The 21,220-nt window shown below is 46.1% G+C and overlaps 1 protein-coding gene across 2 annotated transcripts in view; it reads left to right on the top strand.

Moving 5' to 3' along the window:
* The first annotated feature begins 1,729 nt into the window (after positions 1-1,729).
* CORO2B (coronin 2B) overlaps positions 1,730-21,220 on the top strand; it is a 92,230-nt gene continuing 72,739 nt past the window's right edge. Inside the window, exon 1 of one of the 2 annotated variants that reach the window (XM_034435490.3) lies at positions 1,730-2,153. In XM_034435490.3, the coding sequence (XP_034291381.2) occupies positions 2,139-2,153 (15 nt within the window). In that variant the 5' untranslated portion in view covers positions 1,730-2,138. Of the gene's footprint in view, positions 2,154-11,811; positions 12,008-21,220 lie in introns of those variants that run through there. The other variant, XM_034435491.3, reaches the window with a different exon arrangement.

Genomic DNA, 21,220 nt, shown 5'->3' with positions numbered 1-21,220 from the left:
AGTGGAGAGAGGAGAGAAATAAAACAATGCAAATCTAAGGTTTCACCCCTCTGTGACTTGCCCCTTGATTTCTCTGGGTGGACATGGTCCCCTTGGGGACACGGGGTGGCTGGGTAGAAGGTATTCCTGACAGAAAACCAACTGTATGGAAAGTAAGGTATGAAGTACTGTAAAATCTGACCCCCAAACTAATTTTAAAGTTTAGGGCTGCAAAATGTAACTGAAGTTTGTTTCCATATATATTTTATTTAAAGTAAGCAAAAAAAAAATCTTATCCTTCTAACATTGTATTCTCAGTGCTCCTTTGTGACCAGAAGCATCAGGGAACACAGGTGGTCCTTGAAATTACAACGGCACTGAAAAAAGTGACTTATGATCATTTTTCACACTTATAACCAGTGGTGAAATCTAAAATTTGTTACTACCGGTGCTGTGGGCGTGGCTTGGTACGGGGGTGAGTGGGTGGGTGGGTAATGTGACTGGGTGGGCATGGCCATTTTTTTTTAACTTTTAAAACCATTTTTTCTACAACTTCTTCGGCGAAGAGGTTGTAAAAAATGCTTTCAAAAGGCTCTGACAATCCCAGCTGAGTTGCCTGATCATCAGAGGCTTTTTTTTTTTTACTTTTAAAAGCAATTTTTCGGCCAAACAGGTTGTGGAAAAAATGCTTTTAAAAGTAAAAAAGAAAAGCCTCTGATGATTGTGTGGCTCAGCTGGGCATGGGGGGGGCAGGGATTTTTGATACCGGTTCTCTGAACCACCTGCCTCCATCGCTACCTGATCGGTTGATCCGGTCCGAACCAGGAGCATTCACCCCTGCTTATGACCATTGCAGCATCCCCGGATACACATGATCAAAATTCATACACTTGGCAACTGACTCATATTTATGACGGTCACAGTGTCCCCTTTTGTGACCTTCTGACAAGCAAAGTCAATGGGGAAGCCAGATTCACTTAACAACCGTGTTACTCATTTAACAACTGCAATGATTTGTTTAACAACTGTGGTGAGAAAAATGGTGCAAAACTCACTTAACAAATGCCTCACTTAGTAACATAAATGTTGGGCTCAGTTGTGGTTGTAAGTAGAGGATTAATCTGTGCAGAAGAACATGGAAAGTCACATGCTGGAATTTTTTGCAGAAGATTCTGCCAATCCAATTTTCCTTCTACCTTGCAGAGTACTAGCTGGAGCCCCCTCGCCCTCGCCCTCGCCCACCCCTCCCCAGCCACAGTGGCTCTTGGGGCTTTCCAAGGCAAGGGGCTCCTTCTTGGCCGCCGTCAAATTGAGGCTTCCGCCCCGCTTAAGCTCCGCACACCGGCCCGGCTCCTCGCCAGGCCCCGGTGGGCTCTCTCGCTGGAAGGGCTGGGCGGGGTGAGGCGGTTCTGCCAGGCGGCCATGCGGGAGAAGGACCCCGGCTGCTCTGGCCCAAAGGCCGGGCAGGCTCTCCGTCTGGGAGCCCGATGCAGGGCGGCTCCTCGGGCCTTGGCACCTGCCTGGCGGCGCCGGCCGTCTCTCCGCCGCTCCCTGAAGCCAGCGCTGGACCCCGGAGCCCCCCTCCCTCGGCCTTACCCGGATTCCGCCCCCTGCTACGCCGAGCCCCGCGGAGAGCGCGGCGGCCGGGACCTCCGCTCGGGAAGGAGGGAGCTTCTCCCGGCCAGAGGATGCCGCCGCCGCCGCCGCCTGGCAGCCCGACAGCCCTGGGCACGGAGGCGGCGGCGGGGGCGGCGGCACCACGTGCGGCCCTGGAGGCTGCCCGCCCGGACTCTGGCATTCCGCGCCGCCGGCCGGCGCAGAGACCCACCCAAGGCGGCGGCAGGAGGCGGCGCTGGCGGCTGCGGAGCGCTGGGCGCGGAGGGCGCCGCCTTCCCCGCCCCGTTGGGCAGCCGAGGGCCGGCCACGCTCCCCGCGGGGGCTCAGCGGCAGTGCCAGTCCCGCGCGCGGCTCCTGGGGCGCAGGGAGGAGGGCGCGACCGGGACGGGGCGGGGGGAGCCTGGGCTCGCTCAGCCGCTGACGCCGATTCCCCCGCAGGGAAGCGCCGGCCGCCGCTGCCCGGCCATTCCTTCTGGGCGAGCTCGGAACCCGGAGGAAGGAGCCCGGCTTCCCCCGCCCGCTTCGCCGAGAGAACTTTCTGCATGACGGTCTCCAAGGTAAGAGCCGCGGGAGCCGCAGGGCTTGGCGGGCGGGAGCGGCCGGCTCCCCCGGGTCCCGCCTCGGGTGGGTGGCCGGTGCTTTGTCACGGATGCTCCGCTTGGCGAGGCGGCGGCTGAGGAGCTTTCGCAACGCCCGCCGAGCCGCCCATCCCCTCCGCGCCGGCTGAGAGAGAAGCCCCGTTGCCCTTTCAGCACCCCGATGCGGGAGCTCTGCGGCAGTTTTAAGCCTTGGAGAGGTGGGCAGGCCGGGCCCGGGCGCTCCTGCTCTGGCCTGGAGCAGGGACCTGTCCGCTGCCTGCCGAAGCGCCGGTCTCTGCAACGCCCCTGGCAGATCAGGCGAGCCCCGGGCCTCTCCCGCATGTCGCTATGGCCGCAGCCCTCCCTCCCGCGGGCGCCTGCCCCGCTTTGAGCCGGCACCTCCGGCAGCCCCGGCCCTCTACAGGTGGTGGAGGCGGAGGAACGGAGCTTTGCCGGGGGGGAGGGGGGAGTCCGGCCGGCAGGGTAGAGGCTCCCCCAGGCCGGACCCTCCAAGCTTCTGCCCGGGAGCCCAGCAGCTGTTGTGGCCGCCTGCACCTCAAGCCCCCCCCCCGCCCGCAATTGGCCTGGGAAGCGCCTTTTGCTCTCCTGATAGCAGGGTGGAAGGAAGGGGACCCACTCCCGAAGCTGGAAGGAGCCGGGAGGCCTTTGGAAGGAGAGCCCAGGAGAGGCGCTGGGAACCCCGCATGCAGAGAAAGGCCCCATTTTTCTTGAATTTGGGAGCAGGCCCCATTTCTTCGCAGGTATGGGTTACCTGCCCTCTTCACTTCTCTTCTCCCTGGGGCTACTTTTTGCTGTGACAGAAAAGCGTTTAGCCTGGTCCTTGTTCTTGCCGGAGACACAGCCTTCTTCCCCACTTAGGCACTCCTTGGCAGGGACTTTTGCTCTGATGCTGTCCCTAAGGTCTAAGAGGAGCCTCCACTGGCAGAACTCTGCCTCCCCTTCAGAGCAGATGTGATTTATGCTGGTCCTACTGAGCGGAGGCTAGAAAGAAATAGAAAGAAATAGCTTTGCATCATCTTCATTGTGGGGCTGCAGAGTATTTCTGTATTTGATGACAGTCAGGATCACTCCTGCAATGTGGTGTCAAGCAACATTTGAAGCCATTAATTCCCCCCCCCTCCGAGTTATAGTATATACTAGCATGTATTTTAATTTATAAATCAATGTTTGCTGATAGGAGTTTAAAATAGTAGTAGTAATAATAATAATAATAATAATAATAATAATAATAATAATAATAATAATAATACTTATATCATGTGACAGTACCTTTAACACCCTCAAACAATATCTGGCTATGCCAGGTCCTAGGGAAGGACTCAATGGGTGGATAAAAATGCCAAATCCAGTCTAAACATATGGCTGATTGCTCGACCAACAATAATAACAATTTATTAAACTTGTATGTTGTCTGGCTATCAATTACACTGGGGGGTCTCACAGCAATCCCTGAGTCTTCGGAAAAAGGCGGCATATAAATTGAACTTATAAATAAATAAATAATCAAACAAAGAAATTACAATCAAATCAATAAAAGATAAAAGATGGGAAGGTCAGTGAAAGAAGGCTCTTGCTCTCCATCACCATGTTTGTTTGCTTCAGCCTGTGGAAACCTGAAAATCCACTAATGTGAAATCAGATTTGCGTATTTGAATGAATATATATGTATCCCCCCCCAAGACCTATCCCATCCTTAAACGTGAGGATACTCAATAAAGGGGGCTTCAGATCAATATCTGATTAGAATCAATTGACTGCTAGGCTTAGGCAAGGGAATGCCTGCCAACCTGCTGGGCCCTAGAAATAAACCTGCAGGTGCAGAGAAAGTCTGCGGCTCTGAGACTGAGGGACTCAGGCTTTGCTTCCTTTCTGCAGGTGAGGCTGGGGGCGGCCATTGCATAAATACAGAGGAGCTGTGCTTTCTTTAGTTTAATCCCCAGCAAAGGTTGTTGGGATTCCTGAGTTTAAGGCCTCCAGATGTTGCCGCTGCACAGGCCAGGCTAAGGCTGGGATTCTGTGGCCTGAGACTGTTGCTTGCACCCAGGTGAGGAAGGTGATTGGCCCCTGTGCTCTACAGGCCAGCAGAGTTGAGAGTGGACGGAGTAGATGGACCTTGCAGGACTTCTCCTGCTTCCTTCCTGGGGTGAGGAGAGGGGAGAGGCTGTTTGCTTCTCGCCCAGGTTTCCCTCTGCCTCTGTCCTGGTGGTGCCCTTGGTAGCTCTGCAGCTTCTTGGATGGAAAAGGATTGAATCTCTTCTAAAAGGCAATTGAGCACTAATCTGCCTTATGTGATCTTTTGGAGAATGCTGCAGGAGGTTAATGAAAATTATTCACTTCCTGTGTTAATTTTGATTATTGTGACCGGCCTATGAGTGTGTCCGTTTCCTGGAAAGTCATTCTGAGGATAATGGATAAAAAGTGAATACTCCTTTATGTTAAACTGGACTCCTGGTGACTTCATGAAAATGGCCAGGTGGGTCCTTGGCAGTGATACGGAAGGGTCTTGCCATTGATGTCTTTGGGGAAATTTTTCGTCAACTTTCAGGCTACATCCCTACAATCTCTTGCTGGGCACCCTCTGACACTAAGCCAGTGGGTGTGGCTTCCAGGTAAGAGTGTTTCCTGGATCTGCAAAGGCATGTGATGCACGAGACGCATCTCTACAATATATATATATATATTTATAATATAAATCTCTGGATCGAGGAAGTCAGCTTAAAATATCCATGAAATTCTGAGCATTTGGGAAAGAAACTTAAGTAGAACTTGTAGTAATGTCGGGGGAGGGAGCAGGGCAGGACAGGAAATGCTGTTTGTCGTGCTTAAGCTGTAATGCGGTTTGCACAATTTTGGCTTGCCTGTTATGTAAATCTTGTCATGGTGGCTTACACATGGTCACCTACAGTGTAGTGTATTCCACAATCTTAGCCAGTTGTAGTTGTTTTTGACAGTTCTTCTCTTTAACTGAGAGGGACTATGACAGGGGTCCTCAAACTACGGGCCGCAGGCCGCATACAGCCCGCCAAAGCCATTAATTCAGCTTGCTAAGGACCCCAAGGCTGCCCCATCCACATCACCACGGCCACCTGCCAGCCCCCACCCTTCGGACGAGCGCAGGATTTACCTTCGCGAGCCCCGCGGGCTGGAACTGGAATGTAAGGCCAACATTTTTGGCCTGCAGAGTGTTTTGGAGGCAGGGGAGGTGAAAAAAGGGATGCGCTTCCAGTAGCACTTTGCAAGCCAAAAAATGGGGCAACATGGAGGCCTCCCGGGGCATCACCACACCCCGTTTTTCACCTCCCCCACCTTCAGAAGATAGACAGAGGCAGAGAGAGAGAGAGAGAGGAGAGAGAGAGAGACTTGTTGATTGTAAGCTTCTTGGGGTTGAGAAGAATTGCTGCAAAACCGAATGTCCTGAAGTGGACCTCTAGACTCCTAAACAACTGAAAAACTGATCTAGTAAAAAGAAAAGTCACCCAAAAGAGCAACATGCAAACAAAAGCAAATAAAACACCCCCAGGAGCAAAAAAAATTTAAAGTTTAGTTTGTGTGCATTGTTCAATAGACTGCTAAAGTAGCCACGCCCACTTAGTCACATGACCACCTAGCTACACCCACCCAGCCGGTCCGGCCCTCCAACAGCCTGAGGGACCGTGAATTGGCCCCCTATTTAAAAAGTTTGAGGACCCCTGGACTATGGGGCTGCATGCGTTAGGGTTAGGCTAATGTTAGGGTTTCTGCCACATGAAACAAGAATTTGAAATGTGACCCATATCTGCCTGGCCATGAATCCGTAGTTGCCGAAAGTAACCTAGCAAGTATACTAACCTGAAGATCTTTCTATTGATAAAGCTTATTAGAATATAAGTATATTTATTTAAAAGTTTTATATGGCTGCTCATGTGACTTATAACAACTGTAAAAACAATAAATAACAATTATAAAAACAATAAAGTTAAAAATGGAGCAGTTTGATGCTTTAGCCAGTTCCAGCCTGGTGACAAAAGAATCGGGTCCCTGAGTTCCAGTCCCATCCTAGGCAAGAAAGCCATCTGGGTGAGTTTAGGACAGTCACTCTCTCTCAGCCCAGTCCACCTCACAGGGGTGTTGTTGTGGGGAAAATAGGAGGAAGAAGAAGGTGTGTTGAATATGTTCGTCCCACTGAGTTATTTATAAAAATAATAAAGGTGAGATACAAATAAATAAATAAATAAATAAAATGAAGAGTCTTGCCTTGGACATTAATTTGGGCCAGTCATTCTCTCTCAGTTCTTGGAAGGAAGCAATGCAAACCATTTCTGAAAAACCTTGCCAAAAAGACTGCAGGGACTGGTCCAGGCGGTTGCCAGGATTCAAAAAGTAACTTGAAGTCACAGAAAAGTTAAAGATGGTTAAAATTAAAAATGGTTAGCAAGGGGACGTAGCAGCTGTTTTATCTATTGGGTTGAGGTGTAGAGCCCACACTGGGGAGTCAATCAGAATGCAGGGATGTGACCACGAAGGAGACTGATTGAGCAAATCTTGTCCTATTTTTCAAGTATGTTGGATGGAGAAAAGTGGCATCTCTCATTCTGGATCCATGGATTTTAGACACATCCATGCGTGTGCAGGAACATTTCGTCAGGAACTGTGTAGAAAAAGCCCCAAGGTCAGCAGACTAAACCAGAGGTCCAAAGTCATTGTTCCTAGGCACGATGTGTTTCTCCTCCACATTCTCAAAACCTGGAAACGCTTCCTACCCAAGGTTTCAGCACTAAAGGTGAAGGTGCACGGATGCTCTTTCAAGTTAATAGAAAGCAAATATCTGGTGTTGAATTCCATGACAGGTGAATTTCAGTTGATTTGCAGTGAACTTTTCACAGTTATCTGTGAACCTGTCATCTCTGGCTGGGAGGGCGAACGGAGTCGCGGCTCTCTTGTTCCTCTCAACCTCCCTTCGAAGCTTCTTTTCTGCTGTGGGAATGCAAAGGACCCAGCAGGCACCCCCGTTCGGTACCTCTGAGGAACTTTCCGTGCTGCGTCTGCTGTTCCCAAAGAGAAGCATTTGGTGGCACAAGGAGCTTTGGTTGGAAAAGAGCTCCGGTTGGCATGGCAACCAACGAATGGAGAGGGAGGCTGAAGGCAGCTTGCAGGCAGGGGACTGCAGGCTACTAATTACCAAACACGTTTTGGGATGCCAAATTGCATCCCAAACTGTGGGTTCAATTGTCCCATAATGGTCTAATGGCCAATTAGCCCTTTGTTATTTCATTAACGCAGCATTAAGACTGAAGATGGGAGACTAAAATTGGTTATTTGTGGTTCAGTGTGTTGTGGAAATCCAGCTCCTTGATATTTTGCATGAATCAGGTCATTATGTTAATCCATATTAAATTGGGCATAGCATGTCTTGTGCGTAAAAGCACTGTATTTTATTAAGCTGATGACAGTGTATTATATGAAGCCACTCTTGCAAAATGAAAGCTTTGCCTAGGCCAACCCCTATTCAATATTGCTTTCCTTTTAAGGGATCATTTTGGCCTTTTGAGGCTGTTGTGAGGGGTATCAGCAACAGATTTCCATACAGCAGGTTCAGCTATTGACCAGATTGGAGCTATAATGTACATACATAGTCAGAGACATACTGTAGCCTGAGAGTTAAACTTCTGAGAGCAGAGTAACTTCCTTATAAATTTTAAGTGGAAGGTAAAGGAGATATGAGCTCCAAATCAACAAACTACTTTTCTAAACCTCTAGTTTTCTGTCCCAATAGCCATTTCAGGATGGCTCAATTACAGGAATTCATTAGATCTAATCCCGTGATGGCGAAACTACGGCTCGGGTGCCACAGGTGGCACACGGAGCCATATCAGTGGGCACGTGAGCATTTCCATAGCTCACCTCCAGCATGCATGCGTGTGCCAGCCAGCTGACTTTTGGGTCTTCTGGTCTCACCGGAAGTTGGGAAATGGGCTTTTCCGGCCTCCAGAGGGCCTCCAGGGGTGGGGGAGGCTGTTTTTGCCCTCCCAGACTCCTAGAAAGCCTCTGGAGCCTGGGGAGGGTGAAAAAAGGGCCTACCGGGCCCACCATGCCATCACGTGTTAAAAGCAGGGGGGAGCATGGAGGGGCACGCGCGCATGCGTGGGTGAATTATGGGTGTGGGCATGCACGTGGGCAATCTCCTCGCGCTCCCCCGGCTTTTGGCATGCGATGGCAAAAAGGTTAGCCATCACTGATCTAGTCTAATGAAAAGTAGGACTATGGGAGACATGATAGCAGTCTTCCAATATCTGAGGGGCTGCCACAAAGAGGAGAGGGTCAGGCTGTTTTCCAAACCACCAAAAGGCAGAACAAGAAATAATGGTTGGAAGCTAATCAAGGAGAGAAGCAACCTAGAACTAGGGAGAAATTTCCTAACGGTTAGAGCAATCACCCAGTGGAATAGCTTGCCTCTAGAAGTTGTGAGCGCTCCATCAATGGAGGTGCTCAAAAAGAGACTGGACAACCATTTATCTGAAATGGTATAGGGTCTCCTGCTTGAGCAGGGGATGGACTAGTTGACCTCCAAGGTACCTTCCAATTCCATTATTCTACGTTCAAATAAATAAGGCCCGCATAAATGAAGTCCATAGGAAAGGAGCATAGGAAAACAAGGGGTGCTGCAGGTGGGCATATGCTACAGGTTGTGGCTGGCCAGGGTGTGGGGTGCCACAGAGAGTGAGATCCCTGGGATCGTGTATTCCATAATGGGGCTCCTCAGGAGAAAAAGCGGAGCCTTCCCTTATAACCTTCCCTGCCACCTTCCCCATTGACTTTACTTGTGGGAAGCTGGCAGGGGAAGTCACAGGTGGCAATCCCATGACTGCAGGATGCAGCAACTATCATAAATTGGGCCCGTTGCCAAGCACCAAGTTCCTAATCACCTGACTGCAGGGCTGCTGCGATGGCCAGAACTTTGAGGATTTTAAGTACCACTTATTTAGTTCTGTCGTAACTTTGAAAGTTCCCTGAACAAGTGGCATTAACAAAAGGACCACCCAAGGTGGTAATAACAGTCCCTTACAAGTCTGAATGTGCCTCTCATTTTATCTTTGATGAACGAGAGAGAGGCTTATCTGCATTTTTTTTCTCAAACTAATTTCTCAGCATTGTCTTGATAGCAGCTCTTTCTCCTGTACTTCAAAGCCATTCCCTCTGCCCTCTACATCAGGGGGCCTCAACTCCCGGGCTGCAGCCTAGTACTGGCCTGTTTGGAACTGGGCTGCACAAGTGGCAGGCACGTGCATTTACACGCACGGCTCCACTGGGCACTTGTACAGGTGCATGAAGCTTCATTAGTGTGAGCGGCGGGTGCTATGGACCTGCAAGCATGCGCACCAGCTGCTCACTTGGGACCATCTCCTCTCCTTCTCCCTCCAATGCAAAGGTTGAGAACCACGGATCTACGTAATGGAGCCATATTCAGAATAGTCATAGAAAAATGGGAATTTAGAAATAGCCTCTTGCTCTTTTGCTTCTCACCTAAACGGCCACAAGAGTAGATGGGGTGGGTGTTCCTGCTGACTGCTGTCTGCCATTCAACATATAGAAAAGTTGCAAAAGCATATGTTTTTTAATGTTTAATGTTTTAATGTTTAATGTTTTTTAATGTTACTGAAATTTTAGAAATATATCAAAGGTAATAACTGCAGCCATTTAAAAGCATCCTAAAGCTGAACATCAACCAGGGACAGGAGCACACACAAAATACATAAAAAAGTTCACCAAACTATCTGAAGATAGTATTACTAATAGATAGCACTGGTAATGCTCTTGGAATTTATAAGCAACAGTTGATTCATCAGGGGTTGCAGCAACGGTCCTGGGCCTTTCTGATTTTTTTTTTATTAAATACATTTTAAAAGAATAAAAAACACAATTTTTGAAAGAAAAAATTAAGGAAAGTAAAGAAAAATAATAAGCAAGCAAAAAAGTATAAAATGAGAAAAGGGAAAGAGGAAAAAAAGTAAGTTATAAAGAAGCAGCGTCTGATCTTTTTAATAACAGTTAAAGGTACATTTATATTATATTCTGTCATCTATTACAACATAATTTCTCATTTCCATTGTCTACCCTTTCTAATAATCCAACTCATAAATCACAAATTCATTTTTTTTCTTTTTCCAGCAGAAAGAAAGAAAGAAAAGTAAGGGATTCTATAAGGGGTTTTCAAGCCCTAATACATGTATTATTATTATTATTATTATTATTATTATTATTATTATTATTATTATTATTATTATTTTTATTTTTATTTTTATTTATTTATTTATTTATTTATTTATTTATTTATTTATTTATTTATTTATTTATTTATTTATTTATTTATTTATTTATTTATTGAATTTATATACCGCCCTACTCCTGAAGGACTCAGGGCGGTGAACAGCCAAAAGATAAAATACACATAATACAAACATTAAAAACCATTTAAAATACATTAAATACTTTGGCCCAAAACAAATTTAAAACACCCCAATTTATAAGACAAATTTAAAAATAGCAATTTAAAAGGGAAGTTAGGCCAGACCAGTCTGCTGGAATAGGAATGTTTTGAGGGCACGGCGGAAAGTGCGCAGATCCGGGATCCTCCGTATCTCCAGGGAGCTCGTTCTAGATGGCAAGTGACCCCACAGAGAAGGCTCTCCCCCTGGGGGCTGCCAGTCGACACTGTTTGACCGACGGCACCCTGAGAAGCCCCTCTCTATGGGAGCGTACTGGCCGGTGAGAGGCTACTGGTGGCAGAAGGCCATGACCATGTAGTTATTGTCCTTTCTGTAATCAAACAGGTTAATTTTGCCACCTCTGCATCTTCACCATGTGGGAATCTCAAGAGTCTTCCCATTTAATAAAGTATAGGTAGTCCTTGACTTATGACCATAATTGAACTGGCAATTTCAGTCATAAGTCATGACGGTTGTAGAGGAGATGACCACATAATTGTGCCCCAGGCACCAGCTTGGACAACGAGGAACGCCTGGCTTCAGGGACATCTGACAGGGACTATGGGGAGTACTGGGGGGGGGGCTATGGAAGGTTCTGTGGCAGGTTCAGATGGTTTAGGTGAGGCCAGGAATGTTGGGAGAATCCGGGAGGGAGGGAGGGAGAGACCAGATGAACAGCCAGCTGCGCAGGCAGGAGTGACATAGCTGCAGCCAGTTAGCAGGGGTCACCAGCCAGCCTCGTGGGTTGAAGAAGAGGTGCAGATGCAGCCGGCCAGTGGAGAAAAGGAGTTGCCGCCTCTACCCAATCCAAGGATGCACAGAGTGGAGCGGAGGGAGGTGCAACAGAGCTCAGCGGGGCTACTCACAAGGAGGCAGCCTTGCCCCTCCAATGGGGCACACACGTTGGCACCTATTTACTTTGGCATTTGGAAATGGGGGATTGTCAGAGGCAACCATTTGGAATCCGTGCATCCCTGAACTCTCTTGATTTGTTGCTTTGAACCCATTGACACCAAGCTACCTTCATCGGGCCTTTAACCTGCTTGAGTCATGTTGTCATTGTCTTGCCTTGAACTCATCAAAGTCAAGTTGTCTTTGTTGTGCCTTGAATTCATTGAGTCTGTCTTGCTTTCATTGTGCCTTGAACCCATGAGTGCCAAGCTGCCTTCGTTGGGCTTGGAGCCTGCTGGAATCATGTGGCTTTCATTTTACCTTGAACCTGTGGAAATTGTTTGCCTTGGCTGAACCTTGAACCCCGAGCATCGTGGGGCTGTTATCCTGCTGGCACCATTCCCATGCCTTAGGGCAGAAGAGACACTGGACGGACTTTCCCTCCTTTGTTACATCCAGGTCAGTTGGAGCAGACTTATAGAATAGAATAGAATAGAATAGAATAGAATAGAATAGAATAGAATAGAATAGAATAGAATAGAATAGAATAGAATAGAATAGAATAGAATTTTTTTACTGCTCACACAGAGTTGGGACCTGGGGAATGACTATGGCTGTGTAAAATAAAAATGCTTAGTCCATTCGTGCTGTGAACATTAAAGTGAAGGCAGCAGTTCTTAAGCTAACCTATTCGGTTGTTGTTTGCCGTAAACCAGAAGTAAACATCAGTTCCTGGCAAAAAGCGGTAGATCATGGTCCTGTGACGTTGGGATGCTGCAAATGGATATAAATGTGAGCTTGTTGCCAAATGTCCAAAATGTGGTCACATGACGGGATGGAGGACTCGGACGTTGGAACTTTGTATCTGGTTTGTTAGTAGCTTTTTTGTGGTCTGTCATAACTTCAGATGGTCACTAAGCAACCGGTCAGAAGTTGAGGGTGACCCATAATAATCTTGTAGCAGTTACCATATATAAAAATGTTCTTCCATAAACATTTTCTATCTATTAGCCTCAATAAGATGGCTTATGGAGGCTAATAATAATAATGCAATAAGAATTACATTAATTCTTGTACTGCGGTGTGCATTTGAGCCCAGAATTTACTGGTTTTTTTCCAAGTCCGCCAGGGAGAGCATAGTGGCTTTTAGATTATAGCCTTTTGCTGCAGTAACTGCCCCTCCCTCCCTTGTAATCTATAAAACAACAATCTAATTTTGTGTTCTGAACAGGAAGAACAGATTTTTGGAACACAGGTACTTTATTTTGATCTTGGAACAAAGAATGTCTATTTTTAGATTAAAACATTTTGAATTCTAAAACTTCTGCATGTCCCTATAAAGCTCCTGCCTGAGCTGCCTAGCTACATTCTTGGTGGGGGTGGGTGGGCGAGACGTTCAGGCTAAATATAAATACACCACCGAGAAGCCCCATCTGCACCACCACATTAAATCATTCAAGATACCAAAAGCAAAACAGCCCCACCACCACCACCAAAGCTAGGTAGGTAAATGCTTACATGGATCACACACGGTTCATCCAGGGAGGAAAACCCCAGAGCCCCCGAAAATTAAATTCTGGAGAAAAAGCTTTTCATTATAGCTGTTCCCCCAAAGCCCAGGCAAAATTTGACATACTCCTGCCCAAAGAAAGAAGCAAACGAACTGCAGATAAAGAATTTCCAATACAATTTTAGTCTTAATCATTATGGCCTTTCATCCAGAGGAAACATACATCAAATATAAGTGCAGGATATATTTATAGACATATACAGCTAAAATCTATACATATAAATAAAAAGCCTAACATAACATAAAATAATAGGACAATTAATATTGGTGATCACCAAGACTAGTACCGTACGATTCTTCACTCAAGGAAGAAATAACTGCATAGAATGAAGCAACCTTGATGGTTGCCCATCAGACAGAAGAAATGGCAAATGCTATCAGTCTTCCAATAATTGAGGGGCTGCCACAAAGAAGAGGGAGTCAAGCTATTCTCCAAAGCACCTGAGGGCAGGACAAGAAGCAACGGGTGGAAACTCATCAAGGAGAGAAGCAACCTGGAACTAAGAACTAAGGAGGGAGTTCATTGTTCTCTCCTGACAGGGAGAACAATTAACTGGTGGAAGGGCTTCCCTCCAGAAGTTGTGGGTGCTCCATCACTGGAGGCTTTCAAGAAGAGACTGGACTGCCATCTGTCAGAAATGGTATAGGGTCTCCTGCTTGGGCAGGGGGTTGGACTAGATGACCTACAAGGTCCCTTCCAATTCTGTTCTTCTAAGTTGCCTGCTCTCTGCCATTTCTTCAGAATGGGGTAGAGGAATGCCCACCGAGATTCCCTGCAAAGGGAGCAACAGAGCAGCTTGTCTCTGGAGATCCTCAGTCCTCCAGGCCATGGTGGTCCCAAAGGGGCTTTTCCAAAAGGCAACTGGACTTTCTTGATTTTTCCTTGAAGACGTTTTGCTTCCCATCCAAGAAGCTTCTTCAGTTCGGGAAGAAAGAAGTCTTCAAGCAAAAAACAAAGTCCATTTGCCTTTTGGAAAAAAAGCCCCTTGGGGACAAGAGGGCAGCATGTGGCTCAGGGACTCCACAGCGCTGACCACGCACGGGACAATGTGCTGGGGTAGAGGGGTGCTTTATAACCTACTCACAGGATGCCAGGTGTATGTGTCCAACCCAGCCAAGAGAAGAGAACTTCAGAGTGGGATGGAGGAAAAGTAGAACGATGACACGTGCCCGTTTGGAAAAAACAAAACAAAAACTGTACCCTGTAGGGTTAGACACTGTTCTGTTAGCATCCCATTAATTTGCTACTTGTGCTGTGCAAAGGGTAACACTTTAGCGTTTTTCGATAATTTATTACAAGCGATTCTTTTAGGCAAAAAGGAGTTCCTGTCCTCAAAGTCCTTCTCCTTTCTGCCTGGGAAACAAAATTACTATGTCCTCTGCTGTCAGGTTTCGATGTCTCGCATTTCCAAACAAATAGTCTTTGATGAAATCTTTCATTTATTAAGCACGACAATCTGTCCCCGATCAGGTCATAGCCAACATTGACTTCCTGACCCCAAACCTTCTCTTTCCGTTCCCCAATTCTCTGCGTCTCATTGGCCATCTTCCAAATCACTCTCCCCACTACTTCAGCTCCCAGGAATGTCCCCCCCTCCCAACCCATCTCCTAGGGGATATTATCTTCAGGGAAAATAAGTAGGTGAAAAGTCAAGCGTCCTCTTGCCAGCTGCCCCCTCTTCTCCTCCTTATGTCAGCACTGGAACGAATGTAGTTTGAAGTGCTGACATCTGCATTATCACAAAGCTGGGATTGCACGAGGAGCAAAAGACACGAGAGCCTCGATGACTGAATTAAGACATAGATTGAAAAATAGGAGGCTAAAATAAATACCACACACAGAACAGTCCAAAGCACCCACTCTGCTAGAGAGGGAGGTTCCTGAAGGTGGGTTGAAGTCTGAAAACTCGGAAGACAAAACCTCTGTGATCCTGGTGACTGACTCAGATTGCATCCTGCAACATTATCCTGGGACACGTATGTTCACCTCCATTTGCCAAAATACACCTTTGCGGTATCTTTTTCTTCGTGGTAACTGCTCCAGAAAATCCAGTACGATCTACATTGAGATATTTTGAGCTGCAAAAGGGGCACCTGCAGGACAGGAAGTTTAAAAAGTTAATATAGTGGTCCCAATGTCACTTTGGCTTTTTTGACTCCTCCACCCACTGTAACCATTTGCCCCTTTTTACTTTGGAAGGCCTCTGGAGCCAGTGCAGGACACAAACAAGTAGTCTGTATTTCCTTTTCAATTTTTAAGCTTCAGCCAGTTTCTTTTGTATATCCAGAACTGTAAAGTGCCCTTTTCCAAATCATTCTCTTGGCTTCTCATTTGTAGTTCCACTTTTGGTACTTTCTCTGTCTTATCGGGGAATTTGTTCTACATCTATCATTCCTTCAGTAACATCCTCCTTCAATATTTCCAGTATTAACCTAACATCAAGAACAGGCTTGAATTTTTTTTCTTCTGCTTAGAATCCCAAAGGTGCTTTTTCAGGAGGCAACTGGACTTTCATGTTTTTTCTTTGAAGACATTTTGCTTCTCATCCAAGAAGCTTCTTCAGCTCTGACAGGTTAGTGGGGAATGGAAGGATTTATACTCCTTGCAGACAGCTGGTCATTTGAATCCTTTTAGAGGGGTTGTTGAAGCACTTGGGGGTTTATTGAAGCACTTGGAGGTCTGCTTAGAATATTTAGTTCCCGTTAGTGTCCAGTTTTAAAAATCATAATTTAGCTTTGTTTGACTTGGAATACCCAGGATAAGTCTGTTTCCCATAAGAAGATGTTCATTTTTTTAATGGTTAATTCCAAAATCTTACAGTCACATTTAATATTCCACATTTATCTGGACCCTTAATCCGTTTAGAACTTTCTTAGATCAAAATCTTATTTAATGTTTTGCTGTTTATTTTAAATTTGTTAAGTTGTTAATCCTCTAATTATTTTTTATTTTGTTCAGAATTGAAGATAAACTTATCCAATGAAGATTTTTTATATTTGCCACTCTAAAGATCACTAATAGCTTTAAGATAGTTAATAGGCAATTTTGAAAGTGATTAGAAAGTGAGGCTTGCTAAGTTTTCATCCTACAGTGAGCAGGTGTAGGGATCTAGGGTTTCAGTTTCTCAAAATTGGGTCATGAAAGTACCATAAAAAGGAGCGTTATGTGTCCAATTGGGAAGCCCCAGAAATTAGGATCCCAAATAGATCTCACTGGGAATGTTAACCACAACTGTATAGAAAGAAAATTGCAAACAGGATTTCACCTGATTTGATTATATTGAGTGACTTAGAAAATGTAAGAAGCAATACATGTTTTATGAAAGTGGCCTTAAATAGCCTAAATCTATCAAAATTTAACTGTACTAGATGTAATTAAGCTGCTTCTAATAAAAGTTTTCTGGAGCAGCTTTGTGAGCTGAGTGTTGCTTCAAGAGAACTCTTTATTTGTTTGTTTGTTTGTTTGTCAACAAGTACAAGGAAACAAGTATCAGTATAGATACAGACATGGACACATGAAAAAATGGTACAAATAAATGGATATAAATAGGCAAAATAGACATAAACACATAAAATGATTACATATAAATGGGGACAGTAGGACAGGGATTTCTAAATTTCTAAATTTCTCTTGATTTCTAAAGAGGGCCATTGAATGGGTGGCCATTCTTTTTTTGCTGGTGACAAGCAGATGTTCTGTGTTTGTGACCTGAGCCTAGTAAAGAACAAAAGTTGATTTTCAGGTCACAATTTATGCTTTGTTTGGTTTTGACTTAGCCTGATGTGTGAATGCAATTACAGAACCTTGGGAAAGGATCTTAGGGATCACTCTGTCCAATGAAGGAATCTACTGCTACATCATCCTTGACAGATGGCCACTTTGTTTAAATATCTCCCATAAAGAAATGAGCCCCCCACCTCCCAAAGCAGCCTGTTCCATTGTGGAACAGCTCATACTGTTCCTTGTAATTGAAACCCATTGTATCTTGTCTTGTCTTCTACAACAATAGGGAATAATTCTACTCCGTTTTCTACATGACAGCACGAGGTATTTGAAGACTGTGATTGTCTCCACCCACGGCTTCTCTTCTCCAGGATAAACGTACTCTGTGCTTCTGGTTGTTCCTGAGTTCATCTCTGGACATGCGCCAGTTTGGCACTGTCCCATACTTTATAAGCCCTGCAATGTTTTCGTGGTATATATCCTGCTGTTTCATTTTTTTACATTTATTTATTCATTGGTTCGATTTATATGCCTCCCTTCTCCGGAGACTCAGGGCGGCTTACAATGCATTAAGCAATAGCCTTCATACTTTTGAATATACCTGCTTAGTAGGGCTTTTTGCCCCCCCCTCCTAAGCGGTGTTCTTTTTTATACAAAGTCAGCTTATTGCCCCCACAATCCGGGTCCTCATTTTACCTACCTCGGAAGGATGGAAGGCTGAGTCAACCTTGAGCCTGGTGAGATTTGAACTCGCAGTAATTGCAGGCAGCTGGTGTTACTTAACAGCACTTTAGTCTGCTGCGCTACCAGACACAGCCTCTACTGCGTCAGCCTCTACTGTGTCAGTAGAGAGAGGTTTTTGAAAAAGGTCTTTTTCAAAGAGAGTTTTGGGATTCTTTCCTTTAATGGAAAATGGGTGGGCCAGGCAGGTATCTGGCTTTTCTTGATAGACCATCTGGCCAGTGGATTCTGCTTTGGTCCCTCTCGGTAGGGAATCTCCAATTGCCACCATCCATCACTTCCTCTCTTCAGAGCAGAGGCAGGCAGGACCCCTTCCCTTTGGAGAGTCTGTGGGGTCTTCTGGGTGTTGCTGTTCATTGAGAGGTCCTGGCCATGACTCTGAAGCTCTGCGTCTTAAAGGGGCTTCTTCAAAAGGCAACTGGACTGTTTTTTCCTTGAGGAAGAAGAAGAAGTTTCATTTCTTACTCAAGAAGGCTCATCAGTTGTAAAGCTTCTTGGATGAGAAGTGAAATGTGTTCTTCTTCCTCAAGGGAAAAAAACAGTCCAGTTGCCTTCTGAAGAAAAAAGCATCTTTGAGACAACTGAGACCTGCATGACCGAGAACCTCCATAGACTTCCAAGTATGAGAGTTCTTCTTGGTGGGCTTGGGCTTCTGGGTTACGTCCCCTTTGTTGAGCTTTTTTTTCTCCCTTTTGGGACAGCTGTTGCCTCTCCATGTGGATTCTCTGTGTCCCATTGAGGAATCTCATGTCTTCCCCGATGAATGAGTAGGTAGGATAGTGTAGCCTCTGGCTCCTTTAGATTCTCTTCAAGTTGGAGATTAACAAACAGCAGCACAAAAAAGAATGCCTCTCACTTGACCTTCCCTGCCAAAGTCTTGTTTGCTTTAGAATTATTCTTTCATATAAAGCCATTATTTATGGAAGGATTGTAAGAATTGTACCACAAGGGCCACATGCCCCTAATCAACCCCCTTTGTTGTCCTGGCAGCCAAGTGAACAGGGTCACATTTTGGGTGTATGACCTCAAAGCCTCCCACCACCCACACTTGGATCCTAATCATGGACCCAAACTTGGAAAGTTGCCTTGAGATGCTCCACAAAGCCTAGGGTGGAGCTGGAACAGGTTGAAGGTATACGCTCTGGGCCTCCACTTTACCTGTGAACGGAGTTCTCTTCAGCAAACCAGAGCCCAACACACTGAAGGAACCCCATCATTTTGGGGCAAGTGCCAGGTCGTATTTGATTCTCTTTTCATCTGAAAACAAGATATGTACGGTTCAGTGGAGGAGGCTTGGTGCTAACACGAGGAGTTCCCTCTGGCTTGCCAAGTTTGCTCTTGTGTGAGGGCTCAGAGCACCCTAAGCTGGCTTCCTGAATTAAGATCTAGCTAAAAACAGAAAGTTCAGTCAGTACAGATTTGGAGTTTCTGTAGAGCAGCTTTGCCGTCCTGCTTGGACGTCTTAAGACTAGTTTCATTGACTGCAGGAAAGTGTGTGTGTGTGTCTTCTAGTGGAAGAGCTCTCTGAAGCCCAGGGTTGAAGTATGGAGTTCTTGATACTCGCTGAGCTTGTTTGCAGACATCTCATTACCAAACTAGGTAACATCATCCACCCAAGTTAGTATGGGATTGGCTGCCTGCTTATATATAGTTTGCCCTACCAGTTTTGGTGGGAGAGATATTGGAGTGGAGATAGGGCTACAATTCACTGACATTTCGGTGTCAGCTTCATTAGCAAAATAGCTTCTAAAGGTTTCCTTTCTAAGCTTTCATTTCATGGCTTAGTTTTTATTCTGTGGTTTCTGACATGTTCATCCAGAGTTGAAAAACTCTGTCAAATCAGGCTTTATTATGACTTTGGCTTTTGCAGTTCTGAAGAGAGTATTTGTCTTAAAGTGCCTCAGACTGAAAAAGGGAATTTCCTTCTGGAAATCTGGGTGCCTGGGTCTTGCCTTCCTCCCCTAATGTCAGTGTGCCTCAGTCACATTTGCCTGCCAATTTTAGGCATCGTCCCATAAAGGCGAGTCCAGTTTGAGAGCAAGAGGGAAGAGCTCTTTTATCACAGAAATACGGCCTATGGAGGCAACGCAGTGCTATTCCGACTGATCCTGCATATGTGCACCCAGTCTGGGCCCCCTGAATTTTAGCCCTTCTCTTCATCTGGGTTGTTGGTCTTGAGTTTCTGAACCTGGTACAGTTTTTCACTCCTTGCCCCTTGTTCAGCCTGACTGACTCATTGTAAATTGCCATATAATAGGCCCAGTGTCTTCTAGAGGCATCTCTCCCCTTGGAAGGGACATCGGATGTTCCCCTTCAGCCTGATGAGCCTTTGGGCAAACAGGATACGGCTGGACAAAGCATTCTGGGCTTTCTTGCACCCCAGAAAAAGTATTTTTTCTTCTGCTGAGATTTTCTTTTGAGCTGCTTTGTGCAAAAACAAGAACCAAAAAAGAATTCCAGCACTACTTGGGGGCAAGTCTTTTTTTTAAAACATATGCTAATTGTCACGTAGTATGAATAGAAAATAAGATTTCGCTCAGTGGACATTGTTTCCTCTTTGTCAAGCATGTTCCATGTGGAAAATTCTGTGAATTTTATTGTTATGTGTAATAAGGGCATCTAGACATGTTTCTTCCTCTATGAGCTGCACATCCATTCATGGTGCTGACCTCTGCCCATGGCAGGAGACCCAATACCAGGGGTCACCAACCTTTCGGACCTCAGGGACCACTAAATTCATAATTTTAAATCCCGCGGACCACTAATATGATCTGCCTAATGATGGGCTTGGTGAGTGTGGCTAGGTAGTCATGTGACTGGATGGGCATGGCCACTCCAGGCATGGCCTCACCAGCCTCTACTCGCCCCTCCCCTCCCAGCCACTCCTCGTGTCCCCACCCAGCTTCTTAGGGCCCCAACAGGAAGCAGTTGCTGGAGCTAAGCAGCCACCAGGAGAAAGAGTTGGCAAAACAGCTCAGTTCAAATTGGATCTGACCGAGAAGGAGGCTCAGCAGAAACACCTCACTGAGGACTAGGAGCATAGGCTTTCCAAGCAGAGGGAAGACCTGCGGGGGTGCAAGGCCAGGTTCCAGCACCTGGAGGCTCAATGGGCTAAGATGGTCAGCCAATTCCAGGCCATGATTTTATTTATTTATTTTTATTTTATAATTAGACTTCTATACTGCCCTTCTCCCGAAGGACTCAGGGCGGTGTACAGCCATATTAAAACACATCAATTTACAAAATTTAAAACCAATTAAAATCACATATATAAAATTTGGCTCAAAAATTAAAACACACCTACACCCCTTATAAAATTCCTATTAGGTCAGTCTGGCTTGCTGGAACAAAAGGGTCTTCAGGGCACGGCGAAAGGTACGCAGGTCAGGGCTAAGATGAAGCTCTAGGGGGAGCTCATTCCAGAGAGCTGGTGCCCCCACAGAGAAGGCTCTCCCCCTGGGTATCGCCAGTCGACGTTGTTTGGCCGACGGCACCCTGAGGAGCCCCTCTCTGTGGGAGCGTATTGGCCGGTGGGAGGTTGTTGGTGGCAGAAGGCAGTCTCGTATATAAGCCATGGAGTGCTTTAAAGGTGGTCACCAACACCTTGAATCGCACTCGGAAGACCACCGGGAGCCAG

Source organism: Pantherophis guttatus, chromosome 13 (genome assembly GCF_059756535.1).
Source record: "Pantherophis guttatus breed Tessera chromosome 13, ASM5975653v1, whole genome shotgun sequence".
NCBI lineage: Eukaryota > Metazoa > Chordata > Lepidosauria > Squamata > Colubridae > Pantherophis > Pantherophis guttatus.
The sequence above is the reverse complement of the archived record's forward strand: the minus strand, read 5'-3'. Positions and strand labels throughout refer to the sequence as shown.